Source organism: Girardinichthys multiradiatus, chromosome 18, assembly GCF_021462225.1.
Source record: "Girardinichthys multiradiatus isolate DD_20200921_A chromosome 18, DD_fGirMul_XY1, whole genome shotgun sequence".
Taxonomy (NCBI): Eukaryota; Metazoa; Chordata; class Actinopteri; order Cyprinodontiformes; family Goodeidae; genus Girardinichthys; species Girardinichthys multiradiatus.
The window spans coordinates 10,763,068-10,790,873 of NC_061810.1; the positions used below are offsets into that span (position 1 = coordinate 10,763,068).

General features: G+C 38.9%; 3 protein-coding genes across 4 annotated transcripts in view; 1 reads left to right on the plus strand and 2 right to left on the minus strand.

Moving 5' to 3' along the window:
• The first annotated feature begins 29 nt into the window (after nt 1–29).
• Nucleotides 30–6,290, plus strand: tmem199 (transmembrane protein 199). Its single transcript, XM_047391306.1, has 6 exons — nt 30–429; nt 527–600; nt 3,484–3,573; nt 3,698–3,740; nt 3,841–3,953; nt 4,983–6,290. The coding sequence occupies exons 1-6, from the start codon at nt 246–248 to the stop codon at nt 5,076–5,078; spliced, it is 600 nt and encodes a 199-aa protein (XP_047247262.1). The 5' UTR covers nt 30–245; the 3' UTR covers nt 5,079–6,290.
• Nucleotides 6,291–9,831: 3,541 nt separating this feature from the next.
• sebox (SEBOX homeobox) lies at nt 9,832–13,252 on the minus strand. The gene is made up of 3 exons (XM_047392528.1): nt 13,124–13,252; nt 12,115–12,320; nt 9,832–10,813 (listed from the first exon to the last, which is right to left on the minus strand). Exons 1-3 carry the CDS (start codon nt 13,224–13,226, stop codon nt 10,112–10,114), a joined length of 1,011 nt encoding a protein of 336 aa, XP_047248484.1. The 5' UTR covers nt 13,227–13,252; the 3' UTR covers nt 9,832–10,111.
• A 2,530-nt stretch (nt 13,253–15,782) lies between these two features.
• Nucleotides 15,783–27,806, minus strand: part of smtnl (smoothelin, like) — a 31,797-nt gene continuing 19,773 nt past the window's right edge. For both annotated transcript variants that reach the window (XM_047392662.1, XM_047392663.1), the window contains exons 3-10: nt 26,316–26,403; nt 24,962–25,216; nt 24,768–24,830; nt 24,616–24,676; nt 24,391–24,537; nt 24,181–24,292; nt 19,518–19,669; nt 15,783–16,550 (exon numbers count right to left, since the gene is read on the minus strand). In XM_047392662.1, coding sequence (XP_047248618.1) covers nt 16,424–16,550; nt 19,518–19,669; nt 24,181–24,292; nt 24,391–24,537; nt 24,616–24,676; nt 24,768–24,830; nt 24,962–25,216; nt 26,316–26,403 — 1,005 coding nt within the window. In that variant the 3' untranslated portion in view covers nt 15,783–16,423. The remainder of the gene's footprint in view (nt 16,551–19,517; nt 19,670–24,180; nt 24,293–24,390; nt 24,538–24,615; nt 24,677–24,767; nt 24,831–24,961; nt 25,217–26,315; nt 26,404–27,806) is intronic.

Here is a 27,806-nt window from a genome sequence, read left to right on the forward strand (position 1 = left end):
TTTGAATTAAAGTTCATACGAAACTGGTCACGTGGGTCTAAGTGTGTCACAAGACAAACAATATGGCTGCTTACACTTTTGTTACTTCGAGCTTGTAGTATTCATTAAAAGCCAACATTCTGTGCTCACGATTATTAACGAAAAACTGTGCGGAAACGTTGTGCGTACTTCAGAGCAGGGCCGAGTGCTTACATAGCTGTGTCGCTTAGAGAGTCTTCTTAGCCCGTATTAGCTGCTTCAACATTATGACATCCTCTTTTGTTGTCGGGGAGAAATTCAGAGTTCGGGTGACAGAGTTACTGGGAACCCCGGACTCATCCCTGACCCATGAACTAAAAGAAGAACTGTTGGAGATTCTGGAAAAACCAAAACCAACAATCCTACCTTTCAGCACAGCAAGGAAACTGAAGAAACACCTTCAGGACAAAGGTGAAAGCAAACAGTTGTGGTGTTGACTAATAATATCTCATACTGGAGCTAACTATACTTTAGTGCACATAAAGTAATTCTTTGTGAATTTGTTCAGGCCATCCTTTCTATCTGCATGAATTACTGGAAGACAGCTCACTGTACCTTCCTGAAGTCGCGAAGCCTCCAAGAGTAAGGGCACTACTATGCCATACATACACTATACATCTGGCCATTACAACATGATCAACTTGTCTTTAGTTATTATTTAGTATGTTATGTCTTTAAGATCACAAATTATTGGTGGCTAACATGTAGCTCACATCCCGCATATTACACCAATGAAATCAACAAAGACCTTTCAAATGTAAGGCTGTGTATGTTTGTATGGGGTTAGGCATTCACCAAATGATTCAAAGTACAGAAAAAATGTATTATATCAGAAGAATTTACCTCAAAATGTATGTATTACATAAAAAGATCGAAGTAGTTCTAGGTAAATTCCTAAGAACCATTGACATTAACAAATACAATGATCAAATGGGCGTATGCCTTTGTGGTAAAGCTGCAGAAAATATACACATTTTTGGTCCTGATTTGAAGGATCCAGCAGTTTCGGCACATTTCAAGTTTTTCAGGCAGATCTTTATTCATTAATTTACTTACTGCAACGTCGCTTGGTCAACTGTGTTATAACTTAGACTGTACATTTGTACATTACATCTTCACTATTTAGAAGTGAGAACAAATGTTTTAAATGTGGATTTAGAAGATCATTTCCAATATTATTAAAAAAATGTTCCTGCTCAGAGCAAGGTTGCCAAGTAGGCTAATAACAGAATGGACTTTATGTTGCTAAAAATTAGGTGTTTGTCCATAGCGGCACCTAGGTTTCTGGCTTGCTCTGTAGTTTCTGTCTCATTGAGTCTAGTTGAGTGTTGATATCCAACCCTTCATGATTTCAGTGGCTTTTGTCTTTTCTGTATTAAAGTAGAAGAAATGCTGACGCATTCACTCAATGGTATTTGGAAACACGTACTTATTGATGCCAAGGTACTGAGGTCTTGTTGTGACACATAAAGTTGTGTCAGCAGCATTTTTATGGTAAGAGCTTTAATACCCTATAGTCATAGGGAGAGCACATAGATATGGAATAAAAGTGGCCCAGGAATGAAGCCTTGAGGAACTACATACAGGTCCTTCTCAAAAAATTAGCATATTGTCATAAAGTTCATTATTTTCCATAATGTCATGATGAAAATTTAACATTCATATATTTTAGATTCATTGCACACTAACTGAAATTTTTCAGGTCTTTTATTGTCTTAATACGGATGATTTTGGCATACAGCTCATGAAAACCCAAAATTCCTATCTCACAAAATTAGCATATTATTAAAAGGGTCTCTAAACGAGCTATGAACCTATTCATCTGAATCAACGAGTTAACTCTAAACACCTGCAAAAGATTCCTGAGGCCTTTAAAACTCCCAGCCTGGTTCATCACTCAAAACCCCAATCATGGGTAAGACTGCCGACCTGACTGCTGTCCAGAAGGCCAATATTGACACCCTCAAGCAAGAGGGTAAGACACAGAAAGAAATTTCTGAACGAATAGGCTGTTCCCAGAGTGCTGTATCAAGGCACCTCAGTGGGAAATCTATGGGAAGGAAAAAGTGTGGCAGAAAACGCTGCACAACGAGAAGAGGTGACCGGACCCTGAGGAAGATTGTGGAGAAGGGCCGATTCCAGACCTTGGGGGACCTGCGGAAGCAGTGGACTGAGTCTGGAGTAGAAACATCCAGAGCCCCCGTGCACAGGCGTGTGCAGGAAATGGGCTACAGGAGCCGCATTCACCAGGTCAAGCCACTTTTGAACCAGAAACAGCGGCAGAAGCGCCTGACCTGGGCTACAGAGAAGCAGCACTGGACTGTTGCTCAGTGGTCCAAAGTACTTTTTTCGGATGAAAGCAAATTCTGCATGTAATTCGGAAATCAAGGCGCCAGAGTCTGGAGGAAGACTGGGGAGAAGGAAATGCCAAAATGCCAGAAGTCCAGTGTCAAGTACCCACAGTCAGTGATGGTCTGGGGTGCCGTGTCAGCTGCTGGTGTTGGTCCACTGTGTTTTATCAAGGGCAGGGTCAATGCAGCTAGCTATCAGGAGATTTTGGAGCACTTCATGCTTCCATCTGCTGAAAAGCTTTATGGAGATGAAGATTTCATTTTTCAGCACGACCTGGTACCTGCTCACAGTGCCAAAACCACTGGTAAATGGTTTACTGACCATGGTATCACTGTGCTCAATTGGCCTGCCAACTCTCCTGACCTGAACCCCATAGAGAATCTGTGGGATATTGTGAAGAGAACGTTGAGAGACTCAAGACCCAACACTCTGGATGAGCTAAAGGCCGCTATCGAAGCATCCTGGGCCTCCATAAGACCTCAGCAGTGCCACAGGCTGATTGCCTCCATGCCACGCCGCATTGAAGCAGTCATTTCTGCAAAAGGATTCCCGACCAAGTATTGAGTGCATAACTGTACATGATTATTTGAAGGTTGATGTTTTTTGTATTAAAAACACTTTTCTTTTATTGGTCGGATGAAATATGCTAATGGTGTGAGATAGGAATTTTGGGTTTTCATGAGCTGTATGCCACAATCATTCGTATTAAGACAATAAAAGACCTGAAATATTTCAGTTAGTGTGCAATGAATCTAAAATATATGAATGTTAAATTTTCATCATGACATTATGAAAAATAATGAACTTTATCAATATGCTAATTGTTTGAGAAGGACCTGTAGATGATCTTTTTTGATTAGATTTGTAATTGGTTCATTAGACAAGGCATTTCCAGTCTGCCAGGTAAGATTTAAATAATTTAGCACAGCACCAATGAGTCCTACCTACTTTTCTCGGCTATCATTCAGTATGTTATAACCAACTGTATCAAATGCAGCACTGAGATCCAGTGATATCAGGATGGAAATTAAAGCATAGAGACCTTCATCTAAACCCAGTCTCATAATTACTGTCCTAATGAAACTAAAGTCTGACTTTCTGTTCTCATTTCAGAACCCTGAGTTAGTGGCTCGCCTTGAGAAGATTAAAGCAAAACTGGCCAATGAAGAATACAACAGGATGACGCGCAATGTCAATACTCAGGTGCTTTTTAAAGCTGTATACATGAGAAAATGCTATAGTGTACCAGGGTCAACCTGTGTTCTTATGACGTAATCATTGGGAGATTTGAACTATGAAAAATATTGCTGTTTTTTTTTATCCTCAGGAAATGAACCGAAGTGGGACACTTGCAGATTTTGGTCAGCAAGGTCAGTGTCTGATGTTTTTTTTCTTTGTTTGATGTTGGAAGGTTGGTAATAGGCTTTGAATTGTGTGACTTGAACTTGTTTTATTCTTTGTTCTCCTCAGTTCGTTCAGTAAAGGCAGTGGTGGTCACTGTTTTCAACTTCCTTGTGACTCTGGTTGCTGCTTTTGCTTGCTCCTACATGGGAAGTCAGTATGTATTTACTGAAACCGCAGCGGTAAGGGAACATTCAGTCTCAGCTTTATACATTACATGGATTCCAGTCTATCTTAGTTACTGCATTCTGCCATATTTCTTAATAACGGAGTCGATTTAAATCATCAAGTACAATGATACATGGTTATCAGTTTCTTTTACCAGAAAGTGTGGTGTACATATTTATTACCCCCACTTAACTCTGGTACCACCAAATGCAACCAATGCCGTGCAGCTACTTGCAGCAAACGGCATTCACATGTAACCTAATTACTTTGCAACTTAATCTCAGGATGAATCCAACTATTGTAAATGTTTTAGAGGTTTATTGGAGAATAAACAGCATCACGAAGACCAAGGAACACAGCAGACAGGTCAGGTTAGGCTATAAACGGGGCGACGGTGGCGGCAGTGGTAGGGGGTTCGTCCTGCAACTGGTAGGAAACCCTGAACCGGCAACCCACCGTTTCAAATCCTCGCAAGACACTTCACCCGCCTTGCCTGCTGATGATGGTCAGAAGGCTGTGCGGCCCTGATTGTATGGCATCCCCCAGGGCAGACTGACAGAATGTAGCCTACCACCAATGAAGCTCACCACTGTCAGTGTATGAATGGGTGGATGACTGAATGTAGCGTAAAGCACTTTGGGGTCTCTGGGGACTTGATAAATACAATTTACCATAAAACAGTAAAATACGATAAATCCTTTATCTGAAAATAGAGTTTGGCACAAATGCAAACCTACCAAGACATGGCCATGCTCATAAACAGAACTCTGGAGGAGCTGCATAGATCCACAACTCAGGTCGGAGATGCGGTTGATCGGACAATTATTAGTTGTGAACAAATCTGACTTTCATGAAAGTGGCAAGAAGAAAATACATTTAAGAAAGCCTCAAGAAGTTGTTTGTAGTTTGCAAAACTACAAATGGAATTTTCAAAGCATATTCATGTGGTAGGGTGGCCTAGTCAAAGTCCAGCCATGTGTATTGACTTGTATTTGTGTCCCACTGAGGCTTCTGTGAACTATTCTTTGTGTTGTTTGTTTCAGAGGGTTATATCTGCTGTGATCGCTGCATCTGTAGTTGGACTGGCCGAGCTATATGTCCTGGTCCGGACCATGGAGGGAGAATTAGGGGAACCGTAGCACCTATGGAAAGGCATACAGATGTTTTTTTTTATTAATATTATTTATTTTAGATAATTAGTTTGAATTTTCTTCAATTTTCTTTGGCCAAACATGTCTGGAGTTTTATTTGAAGTTACTTGAATTTTTCACTCATTGTCCACCAGTTATTTTTTATTCTGAACTGTATTCTACATTTCTTTTTCTTCCCTGTTGATGTTGCATTCATTCCTCTGTGGTTTCAAATGTAATCATATGTAATAAATGTATATATTTCTTAATTGAGACTCGTCAGAACTAGTAGAAGTTAATACTTCCAGATAAAGTGGTGAGAGCACCAAAATTGGAAACACGTTGTGAAGTATTCTTTGTTTTGATGCAGGTTGTTGTGTTGGAGGATGTTGCTGAATCATCCTAGATGATAAGGCAAACAAAAACAAACCATTGATTAGCTGTAATATCAGATTTTTTTAATGTTCCAATGATCAATAACACATATTTTATTTAAAATCTGAGCCAGGCCTCCAAAGAAGATCACTATTTCACTGATCCCTTCTCCAGATATGAATTCATGTTTTTGTAAACCACACCGCTCTTTGAAGTCCTGATATGTCATTGGATGGATTAAAAGATGTAACCACATCTGGAATACAAAAAAGTATCCTCCTAAGATCTGAGATTTGACACCCGGATTAAAGGTTTATTGAAAGATTATTTGGTATTAAAGATGATTATGATATAGAGCGATCTGTATCCAGTGCTGGATGCATTGTACGCACTACTGTCGGTCATGTTTGCCTCTGTATTATTCCTCTCTCATGTAATATTTCAGAACTTAAATCCATGCCAAATTACTTGGTCTGTAAGCTGATAGACCTTGAGCTCTGGCTTTAATTTAGTTCTTATTTTTCTTTTTTTTTCATTTCCTCTCATCCATCTAAACCCCCTGATTCTTAGAATACAGAGAGTTATGGAAAATATTTTGATTTAGAAAAATAATTATTCCTGTCATCGTATCTTACCGCAAGTAATCATTTTAATCGGTATTATTTTGGAAGGATAATACTCATGGGTCACAGCAGTTAAACATGACATGCTTTCATTTTAGAGCAGGAAAACACAAGCTGGCATCAGGAAGGACAAAAATGCGACTTCTCATACAGTAGAGTCTCCATAGTGGATGACATGGTTTTTGTGTCCTACTGTTATTAATAAATTATCAAAATAAACAGATTTATGTTTTTGTGCTTCTTGAATGTTGTTTCCATACAGCCCTCTCCACATTTAATTTCACCACTGGTAAAGATTTGTGAAAAACCTTAAACAAATGTGTTTTTTGTCTTAGCGTAATATTATTCAAAACAAAATATAAATGATCTTTAACTTAAGTCCCTGTCTATGGGAGGATGTTAAGGAATATTTGTTTAAACAAAATCTCATAAATTTAGCCAATTTTATAAAGTGACCATTTATTCAATCTATCTAAAGTATGTATTTTTTTTCTTGTCAAGTCCATCAGTGTCTAAGATCAAGCAATTGGTTATTTTTTTTCCTTGGATGCAAATATGACAATACAGATCATTAAAATAGGAAAGACAAGAGAACATGCCATTCAACTAAGGCAGGAAATAGCTATAGTAATTTTCTACCAACATGGTAGAAAATTGCCTAGAGGGTACATAGTTAACTATAATTTACTTTAAAATATGGCTCAACAATATGAAAAGGGGTACAGTTCAAAATACTGCCAAAGCTAAAAAATGTAAATAGTTAAACTGTAAAGTTATTAAAAAACAAATGGATTGGTTCAAGGAAATTAGCATAAAATATATGTACTTATTACTACCTAGCTAAAATAGCCCAGCTGATGGTCACTACTAAGCTAAACTTGTGTATAATAACTAGTTATACAAAAAATAATTTCATATTCAATTTTTGTTCTAATTAATGACAGTTAAAGTGCTGAACTTAGAAAAATTACTAGCACTGTTGTATTGGCAAAAAGAAAAAAATAATCACATTTCAGTTAGCAAAAATTAGCCTAAACGAGAATGTCTATACAGTGGCGACATTGTTTAATCACAGCAACTAATGTAGAAAAAAAGGGGTTAGATTAGGGGTTATATAGCCAAATCAAATCTGAAAAAGTGCTGTAAAATGTTTCAAATTTTGCTGAGACAAGTTAAATTGCTGCCTGAGGTTTGTTTGTTTAGCCATTAAAGTCATTAAAGTTTCCATAAAAAAATTCTGCAAATTTTACCATAATAAATATTGCTGGTAGCCCATACAGTCATTAAACACCTGTTCAAATTAGAGCCTAATAGTTGGTTTTGTTGAAGGCCTTTTTATGTCATCTATAAAGAGTTTAAAAATTGTCATGTTCTGTTAGAAAGAGACATTGCACTTTTAAACTCAGCCATATTCATTCATACTATTTATACTATGTTCAGCCATATTTAGTATTATATGTAGTATTATAGAGTGATGGAGTTTAAAATAGATTAAGCAGTTACAGATTTATCAGCTACACAAATAAAACAATGTTTAACCTTTAATTTATAATCAGAATAGTAATGGTCAAATAATGCAAATTTTATTAAGCAGTAAATAAAGAAATAAAGATGTTGTGTTTGAAGAAAAATCTCTAATCCAATCAAATGTAACACAATAAACAAAAATATCCAACTTTTCACATATGTTAGTTGAAAACAGAAATACTTGTGTAGTTTAAGGCTGCAATATTTGTCACAGATCTGGACACGAGGTGTTGCTTTTCGAGATCTTCTAGCCTACTTCATGTTGTCAGACAGGTTCTACAGGTCCTTCTCAAAATATTAGCATATTGTGATAAAGTTCATTATTTTCCATAATGTAATGATGAAAATTTAACATTTATATATTTTAGATTCATTGCACACTAACTGAAATATTTCAGGTCTTTTATTGTCTTAATACGGATGATTTTGGCATACAGCTCATGAAAACCCAAAATTTCTATCTCACAAAATTAGCATATTTCATCCGACCAATTAAAGAAAAGTGTTTTTAATACAAAAAACGTCAACCTTCAAATAATCATGTACAGTTATGCACTCAATACTTGGTCAGGAATCCTTTTGCAGAAATGACTACTTCAATGCAGCGTGGCATGGAGGCAATCAGCCTGTGGCACTGCTGAGGTCTTATGGAGGCCCAGGATGCTTCGATAGCGGCCTTTAGCTCATCCAGAGTGTTGGGTCTTGAGTCTCTCAACGTTCTCTTCACAATATCCCACAGATTCTCTATGGGGTTCAGGTCAGGAGAGTCGGCAGGCCAATTGAGCACTGTGATACCATGGTCAGTAAACCATTTACCAGTGGTTTTGGCACTGTGAGCAGGTGCCAGGTCGTGCTGAAAAATGAAATCTTCATCTCCATAAAGCTTTTCAGCAGATGGAAGCATGAACTGCTCCAAAATCTCCTGATAGCTAGCTGCATTGACCCTGCCCTTGATAAAACACAGTGGACCAACACCAGCAGCTGACACGGCACCCCAGACCATCACTGACTGTGGGTACTTGGCACTGGACTTCTGGCATTTTGGCATTTCCTTCTCCCCAGTCTTCCTCCAGACTCTGGCACCTTGATTTCCGAATTACATGCAGAATTTGCTTTCATCCGAAAAAAGTACTTTGGACCACTGAGCAACAGTCCAGTGCTGCTTCTCCGTAGCCCAGGTCAGGAGAATGCGGCACCTGTAGCCCATTTCCTGCACACGCCTGTGCACGGGGGCTCTGGATGTTTCTACTCCAGACTCAGTCCACTGCTTCCGCAGGTCCCCCAAGGTCTGGAATCGGCCCTTCTCCACAATCTTCCTCAGGGTCCGGTCACCTCTTCTCGTTGTGCAGCGTTTTCTGCCACACTTTTTCCTTCCCACAGACTTCCCACTGAGGTGCCTTGATACAGCACTCTGGGAACAGCCTATTCGTTCAGAAATTTCTTTCTGTTTCTTACCCTCTTGCTTGAGGGTGTCAATAGTGGCCTTCTGGACAGCAGTCAGGTCGGCAGTCTTACCCATGATTGGAGTTTTGAGTGATGAACCAGGCTGGGAGTTTTAAAGGCCTCAGGAATCTTCTGCAGGTGTTTAGAGTTAACTCGTTGATTCAGATGATTAGGTTCATAGCTCGTTTAGAGACCCTTTTAATGATATGCTAATTTTGTGAGATAGGAATTTTGGGTTTTCATGAGCTGTATGCCAAAATCATCCGTATTAAGACAATAAAAGACCTGAAATATTTCAGTTAGTGTGCAATGAATCTAAAATATATGAATGTTACATTTTCATCATGACATTATGGAAAATAATGAACTTTATCACAATATGCTAATATTTTGAGAAGGACCTGTACACTAAATGATTTACAGACTCTACAGGTCTTCCTGTAATCATGCCCAGGAGTGGCTTGTCAAATTAAACTCAGCTTTTTGAAAAAACCTGACTAATCAGTTAGATCATAATTTAACAAGGGGATTACTTTGTCATAGGGCCATGGTTGGATTTTAAAGGTTTCCTTCCTTAATAAACACAATCATTTGAAACTGCATTTTATATTTACAGACGCTAATTTGGTCTTATTTTAAAATTAGCCCGATGATCTGAAACATTTAATGCTTGACAGTGCTGGACATGAATCTGGGCTCTTGTTCACCATTAGCAAGGCTTGTCTACTTGTGTGTGATTATTTCCTTCCTCCAACAATTTAATCCTAGAAAGTAGTTTGGTCAGAAATGTTCAGTAAGAATTAAACCTGGTTTAATAAATTACATATGTAAAACCAAAGATACAGTTAACAGTAGCTATTACATGAGAAATTTGATAACATGTCCTAAGTTATTTCATACTGATTATAAAACAGCAAAAAAATTACAATATTGACAGACAACAACAACCGTACTTTTTAACAATCTAGTCTGGTATAAAATCAGCACTGGCAACACAGAGGATGCAGACAAATAAACATGTTGATTTCTGCAACATTCAGTTCAAATCATGGTCATGTTGCTCATTATCAGTCATTAGAACTCAAGAAAATTGGTCACAATGGCAGCGTTGTAGATCAGATCTGAGATGTATCCCATGGAAGTCTGAGGTCCGATTTGTGGATGATGATGATGGTGGTGTTGTTGATGGCTTTGCCCTTGAGCTACCTCCCAGTACATTGGTTGAGGGTGGGATGGGACAACCTGGTCCACTGAACTGTGCCCTCTACCTCCAGTGCTGGCTCCGTACATGGGCTGATGGTTCACAGGTGGAGCAAGGCTCTGAGGCTTGAAATTTTTAAATGCCTGGTATGAGCGGGTGGAAGGATGGTGGTGACCCTGCCTGCTGATGGGGTGAGGAAATGAGCCGGTAATGAAACTGCTGAATCTCGGCCCCGACTGCTGCTCTTCATCCCAAAGGTGACCATCTGGCGGTTTGGAACAGCTTTGGAGCAGTTTTGGAGCAGGCTGCTGATGAAGGGATGAAGAAGAGGTAGGTGTGGACGACATCTGGTTGCCATAAATTTGGATCCAGTCTGAGTAAATCTGAGGAACCTCCTCACAGGAGTGGTTCTGATCTTGTCTGAATATATCTCCCACGGTGGTTGTAGTTGGGTAAGAGGAGGTCCCGTGTCCAGAAGAGGGCTCCAGAAAACCTCGACCTCCTCCGTTAGACTTGGTGGGCCTGCTGAGTCTGCCTGTTTTAATACTTCTAGCTCTTCTGTTTTGGAACCAAACCTGTTGGGGAAAAAAACAAGACTGATCACAGCTGAGTATCCTCAATGTATAGGAGAAATATTAAGGTTCGGTCAGCCAAGGTTTGGATCTAATTTGCATCTTGAAAAGATTTGGACTGATATAAAAACGACTAAGGAAAACAAACCAATACTGCTTAGTTTTACTCATTAACCAAAAGATATTTAAAAAAAAAGAACTTTTAGCTGAGGAAATACTTACGACATCCTACCCCTTATCCACCTATGGTGAAATAACTTCAGTAAGACACTTCCTGTAGCCATCTACCTGCCTCTGACTTCATTCTGAAGAATGTTTGCCCCCACTTTCTGCTGTGAGACGTTTGTGGGATTCTTTCAGGTTCTGCCCATTTCAATGTACCATACAGCATTTCAATGTGATTTTGACTACATTCCTTTCCAGGACCTTTTCTTCTTAATCCTAAAATAGTTGTTTTCAGATTTACTAGTAAGGTTTAGGTCAGTGTTATGTTGCAGGGTCCAGTTCTGTTTCAGCTTTCTTTATTATAGATGGTATCAAATTTTCCTCAAGCTCCCTCTGATCCACGGGAGAATTCATGGTGAATTCTAGGACGGGAGTTGGCCAGGTTCAGCTGCAGCAAAGCATCCCTAAACCATGGCACTTCCACCATCATGCTTCACAGTTGGTATGATGTTCTTTTTTTGGAATGCTGTTTTTGGTTTAAGCCAAACATGTCCTCTGTTCCACTGTCCAAACACTTTATTTTAGATGCCCCTGCCAAAGAACATTGTTCTGGCAATTTTGAGTCTGGTCTTCATGCCCATTTTAAATTCCTTCTTAGACTTATTAACTATTACAATCTTCTGAAGGCTTCAGACGGCTCTTTTAATCTCACCATGGTGTTCACTCTTACTCCAACATTTAGGAGCAAAAACAGGATGTAATAGATGCGTGAGGTTTTAACTGTGTAAAACTCGCTTCAGATTGCTGAGTAACAGTGTTCTCATTACATGCACCTGATGTGATGCAGAAATTACTGCCCCTTAATTTATTCCTCACCAGAAAGAACATTGATATTTATTTACATTGTATAAAGTGTTATTTACGCTTCTTGAATTTCTCAGTATTGTTAAAACAGATATTAATTAGATCCATATATTCAAATATGTTCAACAAACACAGGCTCCTAATTTATTCACTTCACTGTGTAAATAAATTGAACTGGTTTGAAAAAATGTTTTAATGTAGCTAAGCATTATGAGTACTCACTAACAGCCAGTGTACAAAATTCTGATTTGCTAGAGCTGGAGACTGAATCCCACCTGTATCTTACTCTCAGGCAGGTGTGTGTGTGCAGCCAGCCTCTCCCTGAGGGTGATGTCCGGGTACGGAGTCACTGCAAAGGCCTGCTCCAGCTCAGACAACTGGGCTCGGCTAAAGATGGTCCTCTTCCTTTTCCTCTGGCCCTCCATCAAAGCCGTGTATCTATCCGGCTCCTGAGAGGACACGGTGCTCTCACTCTGACCATCTTAGGACACAAATCACATAGAAATCCAGAAACAATAAATACAGTACAAGGGTGAGCTACATATCAATCAAATGTTAGACATATTATTGTTAGACATATTAAATATTAGACAAAAAGGAATGAATGGAGAACTGCTTTAACATCTTCAAAAAACATTTTTTGTTTTGCCATGCCATTTGATTTTCCTTCTACAGATGCATTTATATTATAGTTTTATTATTAAATCTGAAATCTACTTGTCTCCAACAATAAAAGTGGTTAATGTGCTGAACTCATATATCGCTTTTCTAGTCATACCAGCCATTCTAAGCGATTTACACTGTAGCCTTTTTTACCCAGTTGCAATTTCAAACACACACACATTCATACGCCCATACACAGATCAGTAAGCATCTTGAGGTTACGTGCCTTGCCCAGGGGCACATCAAAATGTAGCAGCGAGCTGGAATCAAACTCACAACTTTGGATTGTAAGACAACTACTCCTTACAGAGAGCCACAGTCACAACTACTAATACTACTCCTACTCCTACTAATTTTAATAATAATAATTATTATTATTATTATTACTATTGTTATACTATTATACATAGAGAGTATCATATAAATCATAGTTAATCATATTTTTAACAATCATAACATTTCAGGTTTTTCCTGTTGCAACTCTTTGCCATTTTAACTGTTCTATTTTCTTCAGCAAAGCGTTTTCAACTGCAAAATGATTAACTTCTGCAGTTTTATTGCAGCATATTGACAGTGGTCAGCAGACTGTAAAAACCAACTCCCACTGTCATCTCCTCTCACCTTTACAGGCCTCCTGGTCTCCAAGCAACATCTTCAAATCCACCAGGTCCTTTTGCTGTTTCTGCTTGATCAAAGGAAACTCCAATTCCATGAACAGTGCCATCGTTTCTCCCGCACAGAGAGGCAAACTTCTGCTGATCGCCGTCCACAGAGGCTGTCATATGAGGAGGAGGAGTCAGGAGCTTGTCATTTACCACTCCGATTAGATGTGGCACTCTACCCTCCCAGCAAGTAAAGGTGTTTCATGGACCTCTCTAATCCTCAGTTACTGACAGGTTTCTTCAGCTGCTCTGATCATATTTACACAGCTCACAACCAAAATATCTGAACATAATTATACCTGAACATGTGTTTTATTTGTTAATAAACCCATTATTGTTAAGCAAAAATTTCCTTAGAACAGATAATAGATCATCTTTATATTCACCATATATTAAATAATAAATTCTATGGAGCATTTTTCCCCAAGTAGGTCATGGGGCTTTTTAATCTAGCGACCTCTGAACACCCCCTTTTCCCCATAAACAAGTCCCAGATTAAGACCCTTGATAATCTTTGGGATCAACTTGACCTCATGCCATTATATACAAATTATACATAATTTCAGAGCTATATCACGTTTCTAACGCTCTCAAGATCTTTCAACTTTGTTCATTTCAAAATGACCTAACAATTTAACAGGGTGTCACTATTTTACACCACATTGGGATGAACTAGTACACTTCTCTGTGCTTTGTGTTGAGACATGAGCTGTACAGTGCTGGGCAGAGATTTTTATATACAAACTTTTCCACATTCTGTCAATTTACAGCAAGAAATTTCAATTGGAATTTTATGTGGTAAACTGAGATGAAGTGTTTTGTGGTTTTCATGTGGAAGGAAAAAGGTAAATGGTTTTCTTTTTACATATAAAAGTATGTATTCAGACCCCTATGTTACCACTAATTAAGATACTGTGTAACAAATAGTCTTCGGAAGGTCACCTGTGTGTAATTTGATCCAAGAGTTGTCGGAGAACATTAGAGAACAGACTTTTTTTCATGGGGGCAAAGAACAAAAGAATAACACAATCAAACAAAAAACAGCAACATTTGATTGTTTAATATAATAAGTGAACCACAGGTTGCAGATCCGTGGTCTAGCTGATGAAAACTGTGATCCTATCTCAATATGATTGAGGCTAAAAGTACAATATAATTTTTAATTCATTGTTAAAGTTAAACTGTAAAGGTAAATAATAAAAGTGGTCCAAGTAACAGTTACAGTTGGTCTGTTACAGTTTCTGTGCCAGTGCATGTCATCATAAGAAATTGAACATCAGATGGAGCGCTACTCAATCCATCGTCTGATAATGAATATGGCACAACTGCAATCCTATGCTATGTGTGGCAGAAAACTAACATTCTACATCAACCGTTTTTAGATCTGTACATTTAGTATCTTCATTCCACTTCAGGGTTCTGCGCTACTTTGTTTCGGACTTTTACATAAGATCTCAATAAAATACCGTAAAGATTGCAGCTGTAGCAGGACGAAAGGTATGTGAAAATTTGTCTGTAGAATTTTACTGCTCATACATGAATATTAAGTTGGAAAGATTCTTATTGTGAAAACAAAATTCAAATTGAAAAAAATATTTTGTTTATGTTGAAATTACTTTCTATGAACTTCTAATTAGTAATCTATGACTTCGTGTTTTCCTGAGGTATAACTAAATCCTGGCAAAGTGGCTTCTTTCCAGTTGGCTGGAAAAGGCCCATCTCACTGCTTACACTGAGCAGCATGGTGCATGTCATCATGAAGTCTGATAGAGAACACCAGATTTGATGGACTCGATCATAAAACTGAAAATGAGTCGTCATTGAGTCTTTCAACTGAGTATTGATCCAAAACATATGACCCCATTCAACACGGATGATTCAGCAGATAGAAAATCTATCTTCTTCCATAGCCCTCTCATTGGTTTAGAAAACCTGTGAGCTGAGCAGGGTTCAGCAACCTTTCCCATCCAAAAAGCAATTTTTCCTTCGATTCTGCCAAACTCTCCAGAGAACTGTCCAGAGCTACAGCACCCTTAAAACACACAAAAGCATCTATCTGTATAAAAAACAGAAAGAACAATGGAAAACAAACTAAAAAAATCCAGAAGACCTAAAAAATTGTAAACACAAAAAAAGCTAAAACTAGCCTTTGTTTCTCTCTATATGCTCCAGGCTAATAATAGAACTGTTGTGCCATTAGTACTGACAGCAGGGATGCCAATAATTGTTCCACCAGTGATTTTGTTAAATAAATAATTTCTAAACATGACATTTTTATCCCCACTGAATAAATGTAGTCAAATGTAGTTAAAGGTTGTATTTTTCAGTCTGAAATCATGCTACTGAAATTAAATATGAGGCTTTTTACACTATTTGGTCGAAGTTTTTTATACTTACCCTCACCAGTCAGAAACCAGTCAGCTGATTGTAAAATCTTCCAGCATGGTGTTGTATATTCTTCACAAACAAACAGTGACTTCATTTTGAAGTCACTGTACCCCTCTCACAAATTTTGTCCAGCTACTGAAACTGTTTTAGGTTTCAAAGATTCACACTGATGGGTTTAAATGTCAAAGTCAATCTGATGTTCAGGATTTATTTAAGAGAAGAAAACCATGTAATGGATACAGCACATTTTATTGGTTTTATTTCCATTTTTTTCATCATCCAAATAACACAACATCTGACAGCATATTAGGATGGAAATATCACTCAGCAGCTCATCACATATATTCTTGGTTAACATTGTGTCAGATGTTTATCTAAACAGCAGGTCTGAGCAAACACCTGGTGGTTTTAGTGATATTCATGAGACAAAGCACACCTCTGCTGACACAAAGGTTAATATGAAAAAAAACCACTTTCAAACATGTATACATTACTGCAACATCTATAGATATGCACACACACACACACACACACACACACACACACACACACACACACACACACACACACACACATATAGAGTCAATTAAATCTTATAACTGAGAAATCAACTGTGACATCTATGTGTATGTTCATCATTGTCATTACTGATTATACCCAGTAACAATAAATCTGCCAAACGTGTAACATGACTCCAGCTCTGAGCACTTTCACTTCCTTTGTGCCGAAAGTCCAACAGTTTACCACTAGAGGGTGATCCAGCCTTTGGAAACGGCTCCCATGCCAGCGTTGGGATCCACTCAACTCTGTGTTGTATTGCTGACAGCACAGAAAGGTTTTACATAAACTAGCTGGCAATATATCCTGAGGGTCACTCAAACTTGCGCAGGTGGTTGTAGAGGGACTGGACGTAGGTGAAGACACACATGGGGTCTGGCTTGTGACCCATGATCATCATGTCCTCTACCTCGATGAGCCGGTCACAGCCTGCCTTGGCTCTGGGGACAGAGACAGACGAAGACAAGTCAAAGGGGACGAATAAGCAGGAATTTAAAATGGGCCTGAATTGACCTCTTGAACTGTCCTAATTTTGTGTTTACAGTTTGAAAAAAAGAATAGCAAAACCCACTGTTCCTTGCAAAACTCACACCACCTAAAATCTTCCACATTTCATCACATAACAGTCACTAAGTTTAAATGGAATTTTATTTTACTGTGAAAATGATGAAATAGGCAAACAATTTAGTGTTTAATAAGGAAGTGGAAGAAAACGCACTCTGTTTTTTACCAGTTTTTCCAGATTAAAATCTGAAACGTGTGGCATGCATTTCCTTTCAGCCCCCAAGTTAATAGTTTGTGGAACCAGCTTTCACTGCAATTACAGCTGCAAGTCTTCTGTTTCTACTAACTTTGCACATCTGGAGAAATAGCTCAAACTCAGTTACACTGAATGGATGTTGTCTGTTTGCAAGTTTGCTACAGATTCCCAACTGGATTTAGGTCTGAACTTTCACTGGGCTGTTCAAACACATGAATATGATCTCCACCATTTCACTGAAGTTCTGGCTGTTTTCATCTGCTGAGGGTGAATCTCCCCTTCAGTCTCTGACAGGTTTTCTTCCTTAATTGTCTTCTATTTAGCTGAATCCATCTTCCCAGCTTCCCTGACCCAGTTGAAGAAAATATTCCCCACAGCATGATGCTGACATCACTGTGGGAATTGTTAGTTCATGATGATGTGTAGCGTAATCATTCCGGTAGACATAGAGTTTTGCATATGGAACTTAAATTTTGGTCTCCTCTGACTAGAGCATCTTCTTCCACATGCTTGCTGTGCCCCGTATGTAAACTTTAAACAGGGCTTGTTATAGCTTTCCTTTTAATAATGGCTTTATTTTTGTCAATCTTCCATAGAGGCCAAAATGGTAGAATGCACAATTGTTGTCCTTTTGACAGATTCTCCCACCTGAGCTGTGGATCCCTGTCACTCCCCCAAAGTTATCATAGGGCTGTTGGGAGCTTCTCTGATTAAAGCTCTGCTTACATCATTTTAGGTGAACGGCGATGTCTCTGTAGGTCTCAAAGTTTGTCATAATCCTTAAATTCTCAGATCATGTATTGAACAGTGCTCTGTGAGATGTTCAAAACTTGTCATATTGCTTATAACCTAACCTAGCTGTCTGCTGTGTTTCTTAGTCTGTGAGCTGGATGTACATGCGTGCCATAATTTTCAGATTTGCAAAAAAATAAAAAAATAAACTGAAAGCAAGGTATCAGTTTCACTCGACCTCACAATTATGTACTACTTTAAATTGGTTTACCACATTAAATCTCAATTAAACATATAAAGGTTTGTGGTTATAACACGACAAAATGGGAAAATGTTCCATGGCTACTTTTGCAGGGTGCTGCACACTGAGTAAAAGATACCAAAAAAACAGTTATTAACCAGTCTAACTTAAACAGAAACACCTTAATCAAGTGTGTGTTGAGGTAACAGGCTTACAAAGTGTGTGATTGTTGTTTTAGTCTGCTAAAACTCTCCAAACAGTGGTCTTTTATAGACGTTAATCTAAAGGTGCACTGACTGAAACACATTACATTTTAATTCAAACCAGCTCAATCCAGGAGCAATCAAAGAATAAAGAATTCATACAACTTGAGTGATGCCTTTAAGCCCTGATGTACAGTATATGTGCGGCTGTGCTGCAGGCCTGATTGGTGTCAGATCTACAGCTTGCTGCATGTTTGTGTGCTGCCACAATAGGCAGGGATTTAAGATGTCATGGAGTCAGACAGAAGGAATGTGCACCTTTTGCCAAACCTAAGAAAAAACATGGTAACAAAGATGAGGAAGGAATTTTAAAAGGCACTATTAGGCTATGTAATGTAAAATAACCCTGCAGATGTAAAATAAATAAATGAAACTTAAAAAAAACATTGAAATAAAAACATTTAACCTCATCAAATCTGAACATATGAAATCTAAACTTTAAGCTGGCACAACTTTAGATGGACACATGACAGACAGATGCAGCTTCTAATATGAATCATTGCAAAATAGAGTTTCAAATAATAAGCCCACTCTTAGTACCCAGTGCTGCAATTCTGACCATTCAGGTGTGTTAACACAAGATAAAGGAGAGACATCAACCATGACCTAAGAAAACACTTGTTACACCACATTAATCTGGAAAAGGTTGTAAGACCTTTCTAAACTGCATGTAAGAAAGACAATACATATGTTGGAAATATAGCTGTCTTTCTGTTCAAGAATGAATATCCCACTAAGTAAACCTTAAAGTCAGACCATTCATTATCCAGTAGCTATATTTCAGACCTTACAGGCATCAGTTATTATGGTAAATGTTATTAAGTATCTTGGGTTAACAGGAGAAAGCTTTTTCTCACTGATTCGATCAAACATGTTGATAACATCAATGTCCTTTGGAGAAACAAAAGGAGGATACCTGGCTTTGTTGCATGTTTGCACATTTGTGAAAAAACCCCTGCCCAGACACCGGATATAAGTCTCACACCAACTGTCAAGCACGGCAGTGGAGGGAAGATAATTTGGGCCAGTTTAGCAGCCAAAAGACCCAGGCAGCTGCCAGTCATTGAGTGAACTATGAACTTCCCTGTATGCCACAGTCCTCTGTCCTAAATGTGAAGCCATTTCTATTTTTTACAAACAAAGCTTGGTTCACTTGAATCATGTAAAGACAATGATCCCAAGTGTACAAGTTGTTCCAGCAGCTCACTCAAAGTCCATATCTAAGCCTGACTGAATGCAGTGCTGCTCTGCGGTTCTGCTAAAGTTTCTAAAGGTACCAAAACCTTGGCTCCTACCAAACACAAACATTCACTACCATCTTTTTTGTCTACAATGAAGGAAAATGGTACCAGTTGCAATAACCAGTTGCAATCCTGTTGGTCTAAAGAGTATTCCCCACTTTTGTACTCACTCTGCAGTCCCAAAGGCTAGCTCAAAGTTGTGTTTGCGATTGGCAGGTGACAAGGTGTTGTAGTCAAACTCAGAGGGAAAAAAGGAGTGGACGAGGGCACAGAAAGCCATGCCATTGCTCCAACTGGCTGAGAAGTTCTGGATGTCGATATTCTGCAGAGAAAGAAAAATAAAAAGAGGAAAATCTAAGCATGAGGGAGAAAAGCTGAAAGAATTAAAAGAAAAATTATCCAGCTTGTAAAACTAGCAGGCAGCTTGTTGCAGCTTCATAGAGGCAGATTCATCGTTCACTGTCTAGCCCATAATTATGATGCGTAAAACAGACGTTCCTCTCCTCCACTGGTTTCAGACACTTTTGAGAGTTTGAAATCATGCCATGCAAAGGCAGCACTTTATTAGTCTGGAGTTTTGCTTAAATGGAAACGTAAGATGTCAAGTAATCCAACCAGCATCCTTCTTAGTGGTGGCTAAATCACTGTAAGAGCCTGGGCTTTCCCACATAAGCAAAACCACATGGAGAAGCTGGCACAAGCTGCTGTTAAGGCAAGGGCTGAAGAGTACAACAATGAATCCGGACAAAACAAACGACTGTATTCTAAACATTTTAAATCTTACCTTGAGTTTAGCGGACCATTCAACAGACTCCACACCATCGCAAAAGCTGTGTGAAAAACTAAGTACACCCTTGCTGTGTCAAAGGGATTTAACAGGAAAAGTAGTTTTCAGACGCTGCCCATAAAATATATCAAACTGTCATAAATGTGAACATCTTTACAACAGCAAGTGTTTTTGCAGCTTGCTTCTCTGGAGGATACAGATGTAACCCGAGGAGGAAAGACATAATTAATGACCCTAGAGCTGCCCATTGACCAGGGTGAGGTTAAAGGGCCATTTTCAAACACATTTAACTCCATTATTCTGAGACAGAAAGAGTATTCACATGTAGGAAACATTTAGCTTTGAATTCTTCCTAAGAGTGAACATCCCTGAAATGTCACCTCGTGATTAGACAATACAGTGCCTTGCGAAAGTACTCGGCCCCCTTGAACTGGTCAACCTCTTGCCACATTTCAGGCTTCAAACATAAAGATATAAAATTCAACTTTTTTGTGAAGAATCAACAACAAGTGGGACACAATCGTGCAGTGGAATGAAATTTGTTGGATCAAACTTTTTTAACAAATAAAAAACTGAAAAGTGGGGCGTGCAATATTATTCGGCCCCTTTACTTTCAGTGCAGCAAACTCACTCCAGAAGTTCAGTGAGGATCTCTGAATGATCCAATGTTGTCCCAAATGACTGATGATGATAAATAGAATCCACCTGTGTGTAATCAAGTCTCCGTATAAATGCACCTGCTTTGTGATAGTCTCAGGGTTCTGTTCAAAGCGCAGAGAGCATCATGAAGACCAAGGAACACACCAGGCAGGTCCGAGATACTGTTGTGGAGAAGTTTAAAGCCGGATTTGGATACAAAAAGATTTCCCAAGTTTAAACATCCCAAGGAACACCGTGCAAGCAATCATATTGAAATGGAAGGAGTATCAGACCACTGCAAATCTACCAAGATCCGGCCGTCCCTCTAAACTTTCATCTTGAACAAGGAGAAGACTGATCAGAGATGCAGCCAAGAGGCCCATGATCACTCTGGATGAACTGCAGAGATCTACAGCTGAGGTGGGAGAGTCTGTCCATAGGACAACAATCAGTCGTACACTGCACACATCTGGCCTTTATGGAAGAGTGGCAAGAAGAAAGCCATTTCTCAAAGATATCCATAAAAAAGTCTCATTTAAAGTTTGCCACAAACCACCTGGGAGACACACCAAACATGTGGAAGAAGGTGCTCTGGTCAGATGAACCAAAATCGAACTGTTTGGCCACAATGCAAAACGATATGTTTGACGTAAAAGCAACACAACTCATCACCCTGAACACACCATCTCCACTGTCAAACATGGTGGTGGCAGCATCATGGTTTGGGCCTGCTTTTCGTCAGCAGGGAAAGAGAAGATGGTCAAAATTGATGGGAAGATGGATGGGGCCAAATACAGGACCATTCTGGAAGAAAACCTGTTGGAGTCTGCAAGAGACCTGAGACTGGGACGGAGATTTATCTTCCAACAAGACAATGATCCAAAACATAAAGCCAAATCTACAATGGAATGGTTCACAAATAAACGTATCCAGGGGTTGGAATGGCCTAGTCAAAGTCCAGACCTGAATCCAATCGAGAATCTGTGGAAAGAGCTGAAGACTGCTGTTCATGAACGCTCTCCATCCAACCTCACTGAGCTCCAGCTGTTTTGCAAGGAAGAATGGGCAAGAATTTCAGTCTCTCAATGTGCAAAACTGATAGAGACATACCCCAAGCGACTTGCAGCTGTAATTGCAGCAAAGGGTGGCGCTACAAAGTATTAACGCAAGGGGGCCGAATAATATTGCATGCCCCACTTTTCAGTTTTTTATTTGTTAAAAAAGTTTCACACATCCAATAAATTTCATTCCACTTCACGATTGTGTCCCACTTGTTGCTGATTCTTCACAAAAAATGTTTTATTTTATATCTTTATGTTTGAAGCCTGAAATGTGGCAAGAGGTTGAAAAGTTCAAGGGGGCCGAGTACTTTCGCAAGGCACTGTATGTTGCTGACAGAAGGTGCAAAGAAATAACAGACTATACATGTCTCTGTTAGTCTAGTAAACCTTTAGGTTTATGACAACACAATTAGAAAAAAGATCAACAAGAATTTGTCAGGATCTGCCATTTTGGTCTTTGTTTTTGTTTACTTTGCCGTTAAGAGGTTTTCCCTGTTCCTTTGACTAGTAGTTCACCTTTGTCTAGTTCATATTTGCTTATATACTTGTGTTTATGTGTTTCTTTTATATCTATTTTCTTCCCCAAGTTTGTTATTTAGTTTAGTTCTCTTTTGTTTGTTCCTTATTTTTATTTCCTTCCTGTCAGGTTTTATTTAGTTGTGTTTGTTGCTTAGTATTGCAATTAGGTTTTTCCCATGTCCTTAGATCTAGTTGTTGCTTCCTTCTAGATTTAGTTACCATTTATGTTCACTAATTTTTAGATTTATTATTTAGCCTAGTTCCTCGTGTCCCTGTCTTCCCAGTTAGTATTTTGATGCCTGTATTTATGTTTATACTTTTCCTTAGATCTGTTTCCCTGAGTGTCTTTAGTCTAGTTTCCCCCATGTGTTCCCCTGTACCTGTAGCCATAGCAACATTATCTTCCTCAGTTCCCTGCAGCTGGTCCTCACACCTGTTCACTATTCAGTTGATTACCTGTCTCCCCGTCTCATTGGTTCATACACCACCACTCTCTGTATATAAGCTTGTTCATCTGTATTATTCCTTGCTGGTTCCTCTTGTGACTTCCATGGACTTTACCCTGTACTTGTTACCCAGTCTGTTCTTTGTTTGTTGCTCTATGAACTGCCAATCAAGGCAAGTTTGCTGACGACTACTTTGTTCCTGTTCTGAACCCTGCCTGTAAGTCTTGTTCAGCTATTCATTAAAGAACAGCTATCACTTACCGCCATGCTCCTCGGTTCTGCTCTGCCTGTGGGTCTACCAGAATTGTTTGTTTGGAAGGGCTAGAGGAGAAAGCCTCCAGTGTCAAAAATGAATATGGCACCACTTCTAAGGTTTTTAAGGTTGCATCTGAATGACCCACAGGAGTTGTGAAATAATGTCCAGTAGGAGAGGTGCTTGGACATTAATCCATCATTAGAAAAACCAAACAAAGCATATTAACAGGCACACCTCATACCAGCTGTCAAGCACAGTGGTGGAAGGGTGATGATTTGGGCTTGTTTTACACAAACAGGACCATAAGCTTCTCTTTATTCAAAGGTATTTTACAGTCAAATATGAGCCCTTCTGTCCAACTGTTGAAGAAATGCTGAAGCTTGGCCCAAACTATGTCATCAATGGAACAATAACCCTAAACTGAGCTGCAGATCTACAGCAGAACAGATGGAAGTGGTGTGGTGGCTCATTAAAGACCAGACCTTAGCCTGAGTGAAATTGTATATTATCACACAGCTTTTCTACATTATTTTGACTTGGCTTTAGTTTAATTAATACTGGCATAGTAGAATATGTTGTAGGTTTGTGTACCCTTGAAGACTGACCTAAAAGATTTTAGAAAGTGGTAAAAAAAAACACCTAACTTACATATGTTCTGATACATAAAGTCCTAGAAAAAGAGCACGCACTCTCTTTTTGCGTGCCGGTAATTTTCTGTAATTGTAATTGCAAAAAAAACATGCATCACTAAAGATGATGATATGTAAATACAAAAGTAAACGGTGTCCAGAGGGGATTTTGATTGAAACAAATCCTTACTCCCACAGCCCTGTGTTTGACAGCTGATATAGGGTCTTTTCTCAATGTCTGGTTGTCTTTAAGTTTGTGAATCAAGGCCAATCTTCTTTCCTTTGATCTCATCTTTCTCATCTGTAAAGGAAAGTGGCCCTAAATTTCTGCACAGCATTAGAAGAGACAGCTCAAAGGTCAAAAGATCAATACTCTAAGGTTTCGCTCTCTAAAATGGTTCTACAAGCTGCTGAACTATAACATTTTCACACACTGCTGCTGCATTTTGGCTTGGTATGGTTAAAATCTGTTGCTTGTATGCCACAGATGTTTTACCTGGTAGCCTACGGTTTTGGAACGGCACCATTCAAGAAGAATCTGCTTGATGCTGCTGGCGGTCGACACACCAAAACTTTGAGAACGCTTTAGCCCTGCTGGCTTAGGGCAACTGCACACAAGGGGCATAAAAAAAGATGCATAACACAGTGATGTCCAAGCACTAGCTGCTCCCAAAAACAGACCAACACAGCACTGCCTTACACTCACCTGTTACCGGCTTCACAGTCTAATCTTTCGAATATCGATCTTCGAGCCTGAGCGCCGATGCTTCGAGGGAGAGTCTGTGATCTCACCAACTCGTGCCTTCTCTCTCCCACTTGGCCGAAGGGTATGTCCTTGCTTTTGTCACTGTCTCTGCAGGATGCATTAGCGTCACATAAAGGAATACAAATGTCATTTGTCCTAAAGGTTTCTGCCTCACCACACACTCACCTGTCATGCTTCAGTAGCCCTGAATAGGTCACAGACTTAGCAGGAACTGAGTTTGCCTTCCCTGGTGAAGAGATCCATCAAACGAAAATGAGTTGTGGTGTTTTTTAATAATGAATATAACACACTGTAAAAAAAAAAAAAAAAACACTCACCGTGGAGATTTGAAGATCCCAGAGTCCGGGCAACTGTAGGGGTCCACATCTTGGCAAGTGATGCTGGCAACAAGAAGGCCAAAATAATTTTGGCTCAGAAGATTTTCCAAAAGCAGATATATATATATATATAATGTTTAAAAGGAAAAAAAAAGATGTTGGTTAAATGTTTAGATGATTAGACTTTCACACACCTGGTTGGAGGGCTGAACCCTCTGCTGGCTGTGGACGAGAGGTGCTGGGTACTGACTGAGTGTTGGGTGAAACCTCGGAGCATGGGGACATAGAGCCAACAGGGCTGCTGGGGGAAATGGTCGAAGTCTTGATTTCAGCTGTCTTGGTTGTAGCTGTGATGGGGAGGTGGGGCATCCGCAATGTGACAGGTGCTGCATATTCAAGAGGGCCATCCATGGGTGGGGAGATCTTACCATGCACCAACACCAAATGTTCTGGTAGAAAACAATAATTTCAGGTAAACCGAGTCCAGCTATGAGTGAAAAAAGAAACCACAACATAAATATTGAGATTGTGCACAATAAGGCAAACAGGAATAGAAAACCAAACATAATCTGACTTTAAAATTAATTTAATTGAAAAATCTTTGCTCACGGGGTAGAAATGAGTGCGTTTTGTGATCTGGTGCCCTCAAGTGGCCGGAAAAAAAAACAACTTTTATTCATTTTTATCTGTTGGCAATTTATTTCATGATTTTGAGCACATAATAATTACATCTGTTATCCACCATGACTAGCAAGTTTTCTTTAACAAATTGCTTGTACATGTCCAGCAGACATTTTGTTTAATTAATGATTTAATCACTAATTTAAATCTGATTGTTATAAATTTAGGGCTAAACTTATTATCTTATTTTAAACTATGTCATATTTTTGTTTGAGTAATTAAATCAAGTTGATTCTCCAACTTAGTAGTTGACATGTAGCTTTACCCAGTTGGCTAGTATTATAGTTTCATAACTTATTTTTATAAACCTAAAATAATGATTCCTTCCCTGAAGTACACAAGAGAATATGATTTGTTACAAAAATTAACCCATATCTACAGTCAATTTTAAACCACTGGTTAAGCTTTGCATGTTTTGGAAGCTAAATCTTTTGAAAACAGAAAATGTTTGGAGTAACACAAAGTATTCATATTTGAATAATCCTGTGTTTTGCTTTCTTTTTAATTTAATAGTAAAAGGGACTACCCTGTGACCTTTACTCAGAAATTTCAGTTCAGTTGAATGTATGAATGAAACTCCAGTTTACACTAAAATTCAACAAAAGAAGTTCCATAGATTGCCTTTAATGTAAATTTACTCAAGTTAGTTACATCTTATTATAATCCGGTTCATAAATGACCGGTTCTAGAAATATTTAATAACAGATTAAATCTTTACATCTCCTTAGAGGACGAGTAGTCCACAATAATTACCTCTTTGGGTACTTTTATATAATTGTACATTAGAGAAAGTCTGTATAGTAAAATCTAATTCTGAGCAAACCAAGTGGTTCTTTAATGTGACATCCCTGTTGGATTTTTAATTACCAGTTGCAGCAGCATGCCCATTCTCCTGTCCTGTTTGTGTGTGTGTTGGGAGGGGGTCGACCTCTATTGGCTCTTCCCGCTCGATGCTCTGAAACACGCATGGAGTCATAATTAACAACATACAAGTAGCCTTTCATTGATTTTAATGGGATATGAAGTCATGTTTGACCTTTGACGATCGAGGGTGGAGTCATTTCTCCACCTCAGAGCAGGCTGGAACACAATTTGGAAACTCTTCATCTTACATCTTCCACAGGGAATGATGCTGCGTTTACACCACTGACAGCTCTGTCAGAGAAATCTAAGTGGCTCATTAAATCAGCTTTGGATCAGAAAGTTGGAGGTAAAACATCTCGGCATATATCAAAGGCCCTTTACAGAAGGCGTGAGAAGCAGCACGATGTTCTGTTGTGTTTCTACCTCCACCTCTTGAGATAAGACTCAAGAAGTTTGAAGTTAGGCAACATTGTCACTGATGTCCTGGTAGGAGATTTGTCCCTCTTGTTCTGAAATCTGAAGTTTTGATTTTATTTTATTAAATGAAAAACCCAGATTTCTCATGCCTTTCTTTCCTTTTCTAACCAAAACGTACAACTAAGCAGCAGCTCAGCATAATCTGGAAGATACACTTTTATCTCACACACACAGAGCTGCTGACCCACAGGGGGATAAGCTGTCACTTTCCATGTGGTCCTGTCACATAGATACAGAGCTTACAGAGTTGATAACCAGCCCATTTAGCACAGAACAACACCATTGGGGTCAAAGTGCACTGGTGAGTGGTGTAACATTTTCACAAGCTCAGCACCAAACCAGATGTCACTTTATACATTTGTTTGTTCACAGTGTATCTGGACTTCCTGTTCTCTTACTCAGTAACACAGAAGATCCTCCTTTCTGCCATCAAATAACCTGCAGAGGAACAGGTGGGGAAATTAAAAGCCAAGCTTCTGCACATTCCACCACTGATTATTTCACCACTCAGTTTAGTGTTTGGATAGTTTCAATGTGCCGGGAGGTTTAGCTGCAGCATATGGGTATAAAACATGAAATGATTCCAGAACCGTCAGCATCCAACACCATGCTAACAACTTCACTTGTGTTATGACTGAGGCATGAACAACAAGAGAACTGTGCCAGAACTGACCCTGCCACAGAAATACTACTGCAGCCACAATAAGGTTTTGAGCTAATGGATTCCAATAACCTTCAATAGGGTCACATTTTAAAATGGCCACAAAAGCAGCTACCATCAAATGCTGTTTGATGATAGCTAGTCTCTGAATTTGTGTCCCTGGTTGCTAACCTGATCCCTAAACATCCTGTTAGCTTCTTTCACCAGATGTACTAGAGTTTTTTGTTTACTCAAAAATATCTGGACACCATAGCTGGAAATAATTTTATAAATGCAAACGGTATAGAGGGAACAATATTTTAAATAAATTAAACATCCAGGGTGCAGCAAAGAATATACTAATAAATGTAAAAAGG

Excerpts from the sequence above, each read along its gene's own strand:
- tmem199 (XM_047391306.1), top strand. The coding sequence starts at position 246 with ATGACATCCTCTTTTGTTGTCGGGGAGAAATTCAGAGTTCGGGTGACA. Across the intron at positions 430-526 it reads GAAACACCTTCAGGACAAAG|GCCATCCTTTCTATCTGCAT; the intron begins GTGAAAGCAAAC and ends GAATTTGTTCAG. Across the intron at positions 3,574-3,697 it reads CGCGCAATGTCAATACTCAG|GAAATGAACCGAAGTGGGAC; the intron begins GTGCTTTTTAAA and ends TTTTATCCTCAG.
- sebox (XM_047392528.1), bottom strand. The coding sequence starts at position 13,226 with ATGGCACTGTTCATGGAATTGGAGTTTCCTTTGATCAAGCAGAAACAG. Across the intron at positions 12,321-13,123 it reads AGACCAGGAGGCCTGTAAAG|ATGGTCAGAGTGAGAGCACC; the intron begins GTGAGAGGAGAT and ends TTGTGTCCTAAG. Across the intron at positions 10,814-12,114 it reads TGCCTGAGAGTAAGATACAG|GTTTGGTTCCAAAACAGAAG; the intron begins GTGGGATTCAGT and ends TTTCCCCAACAG.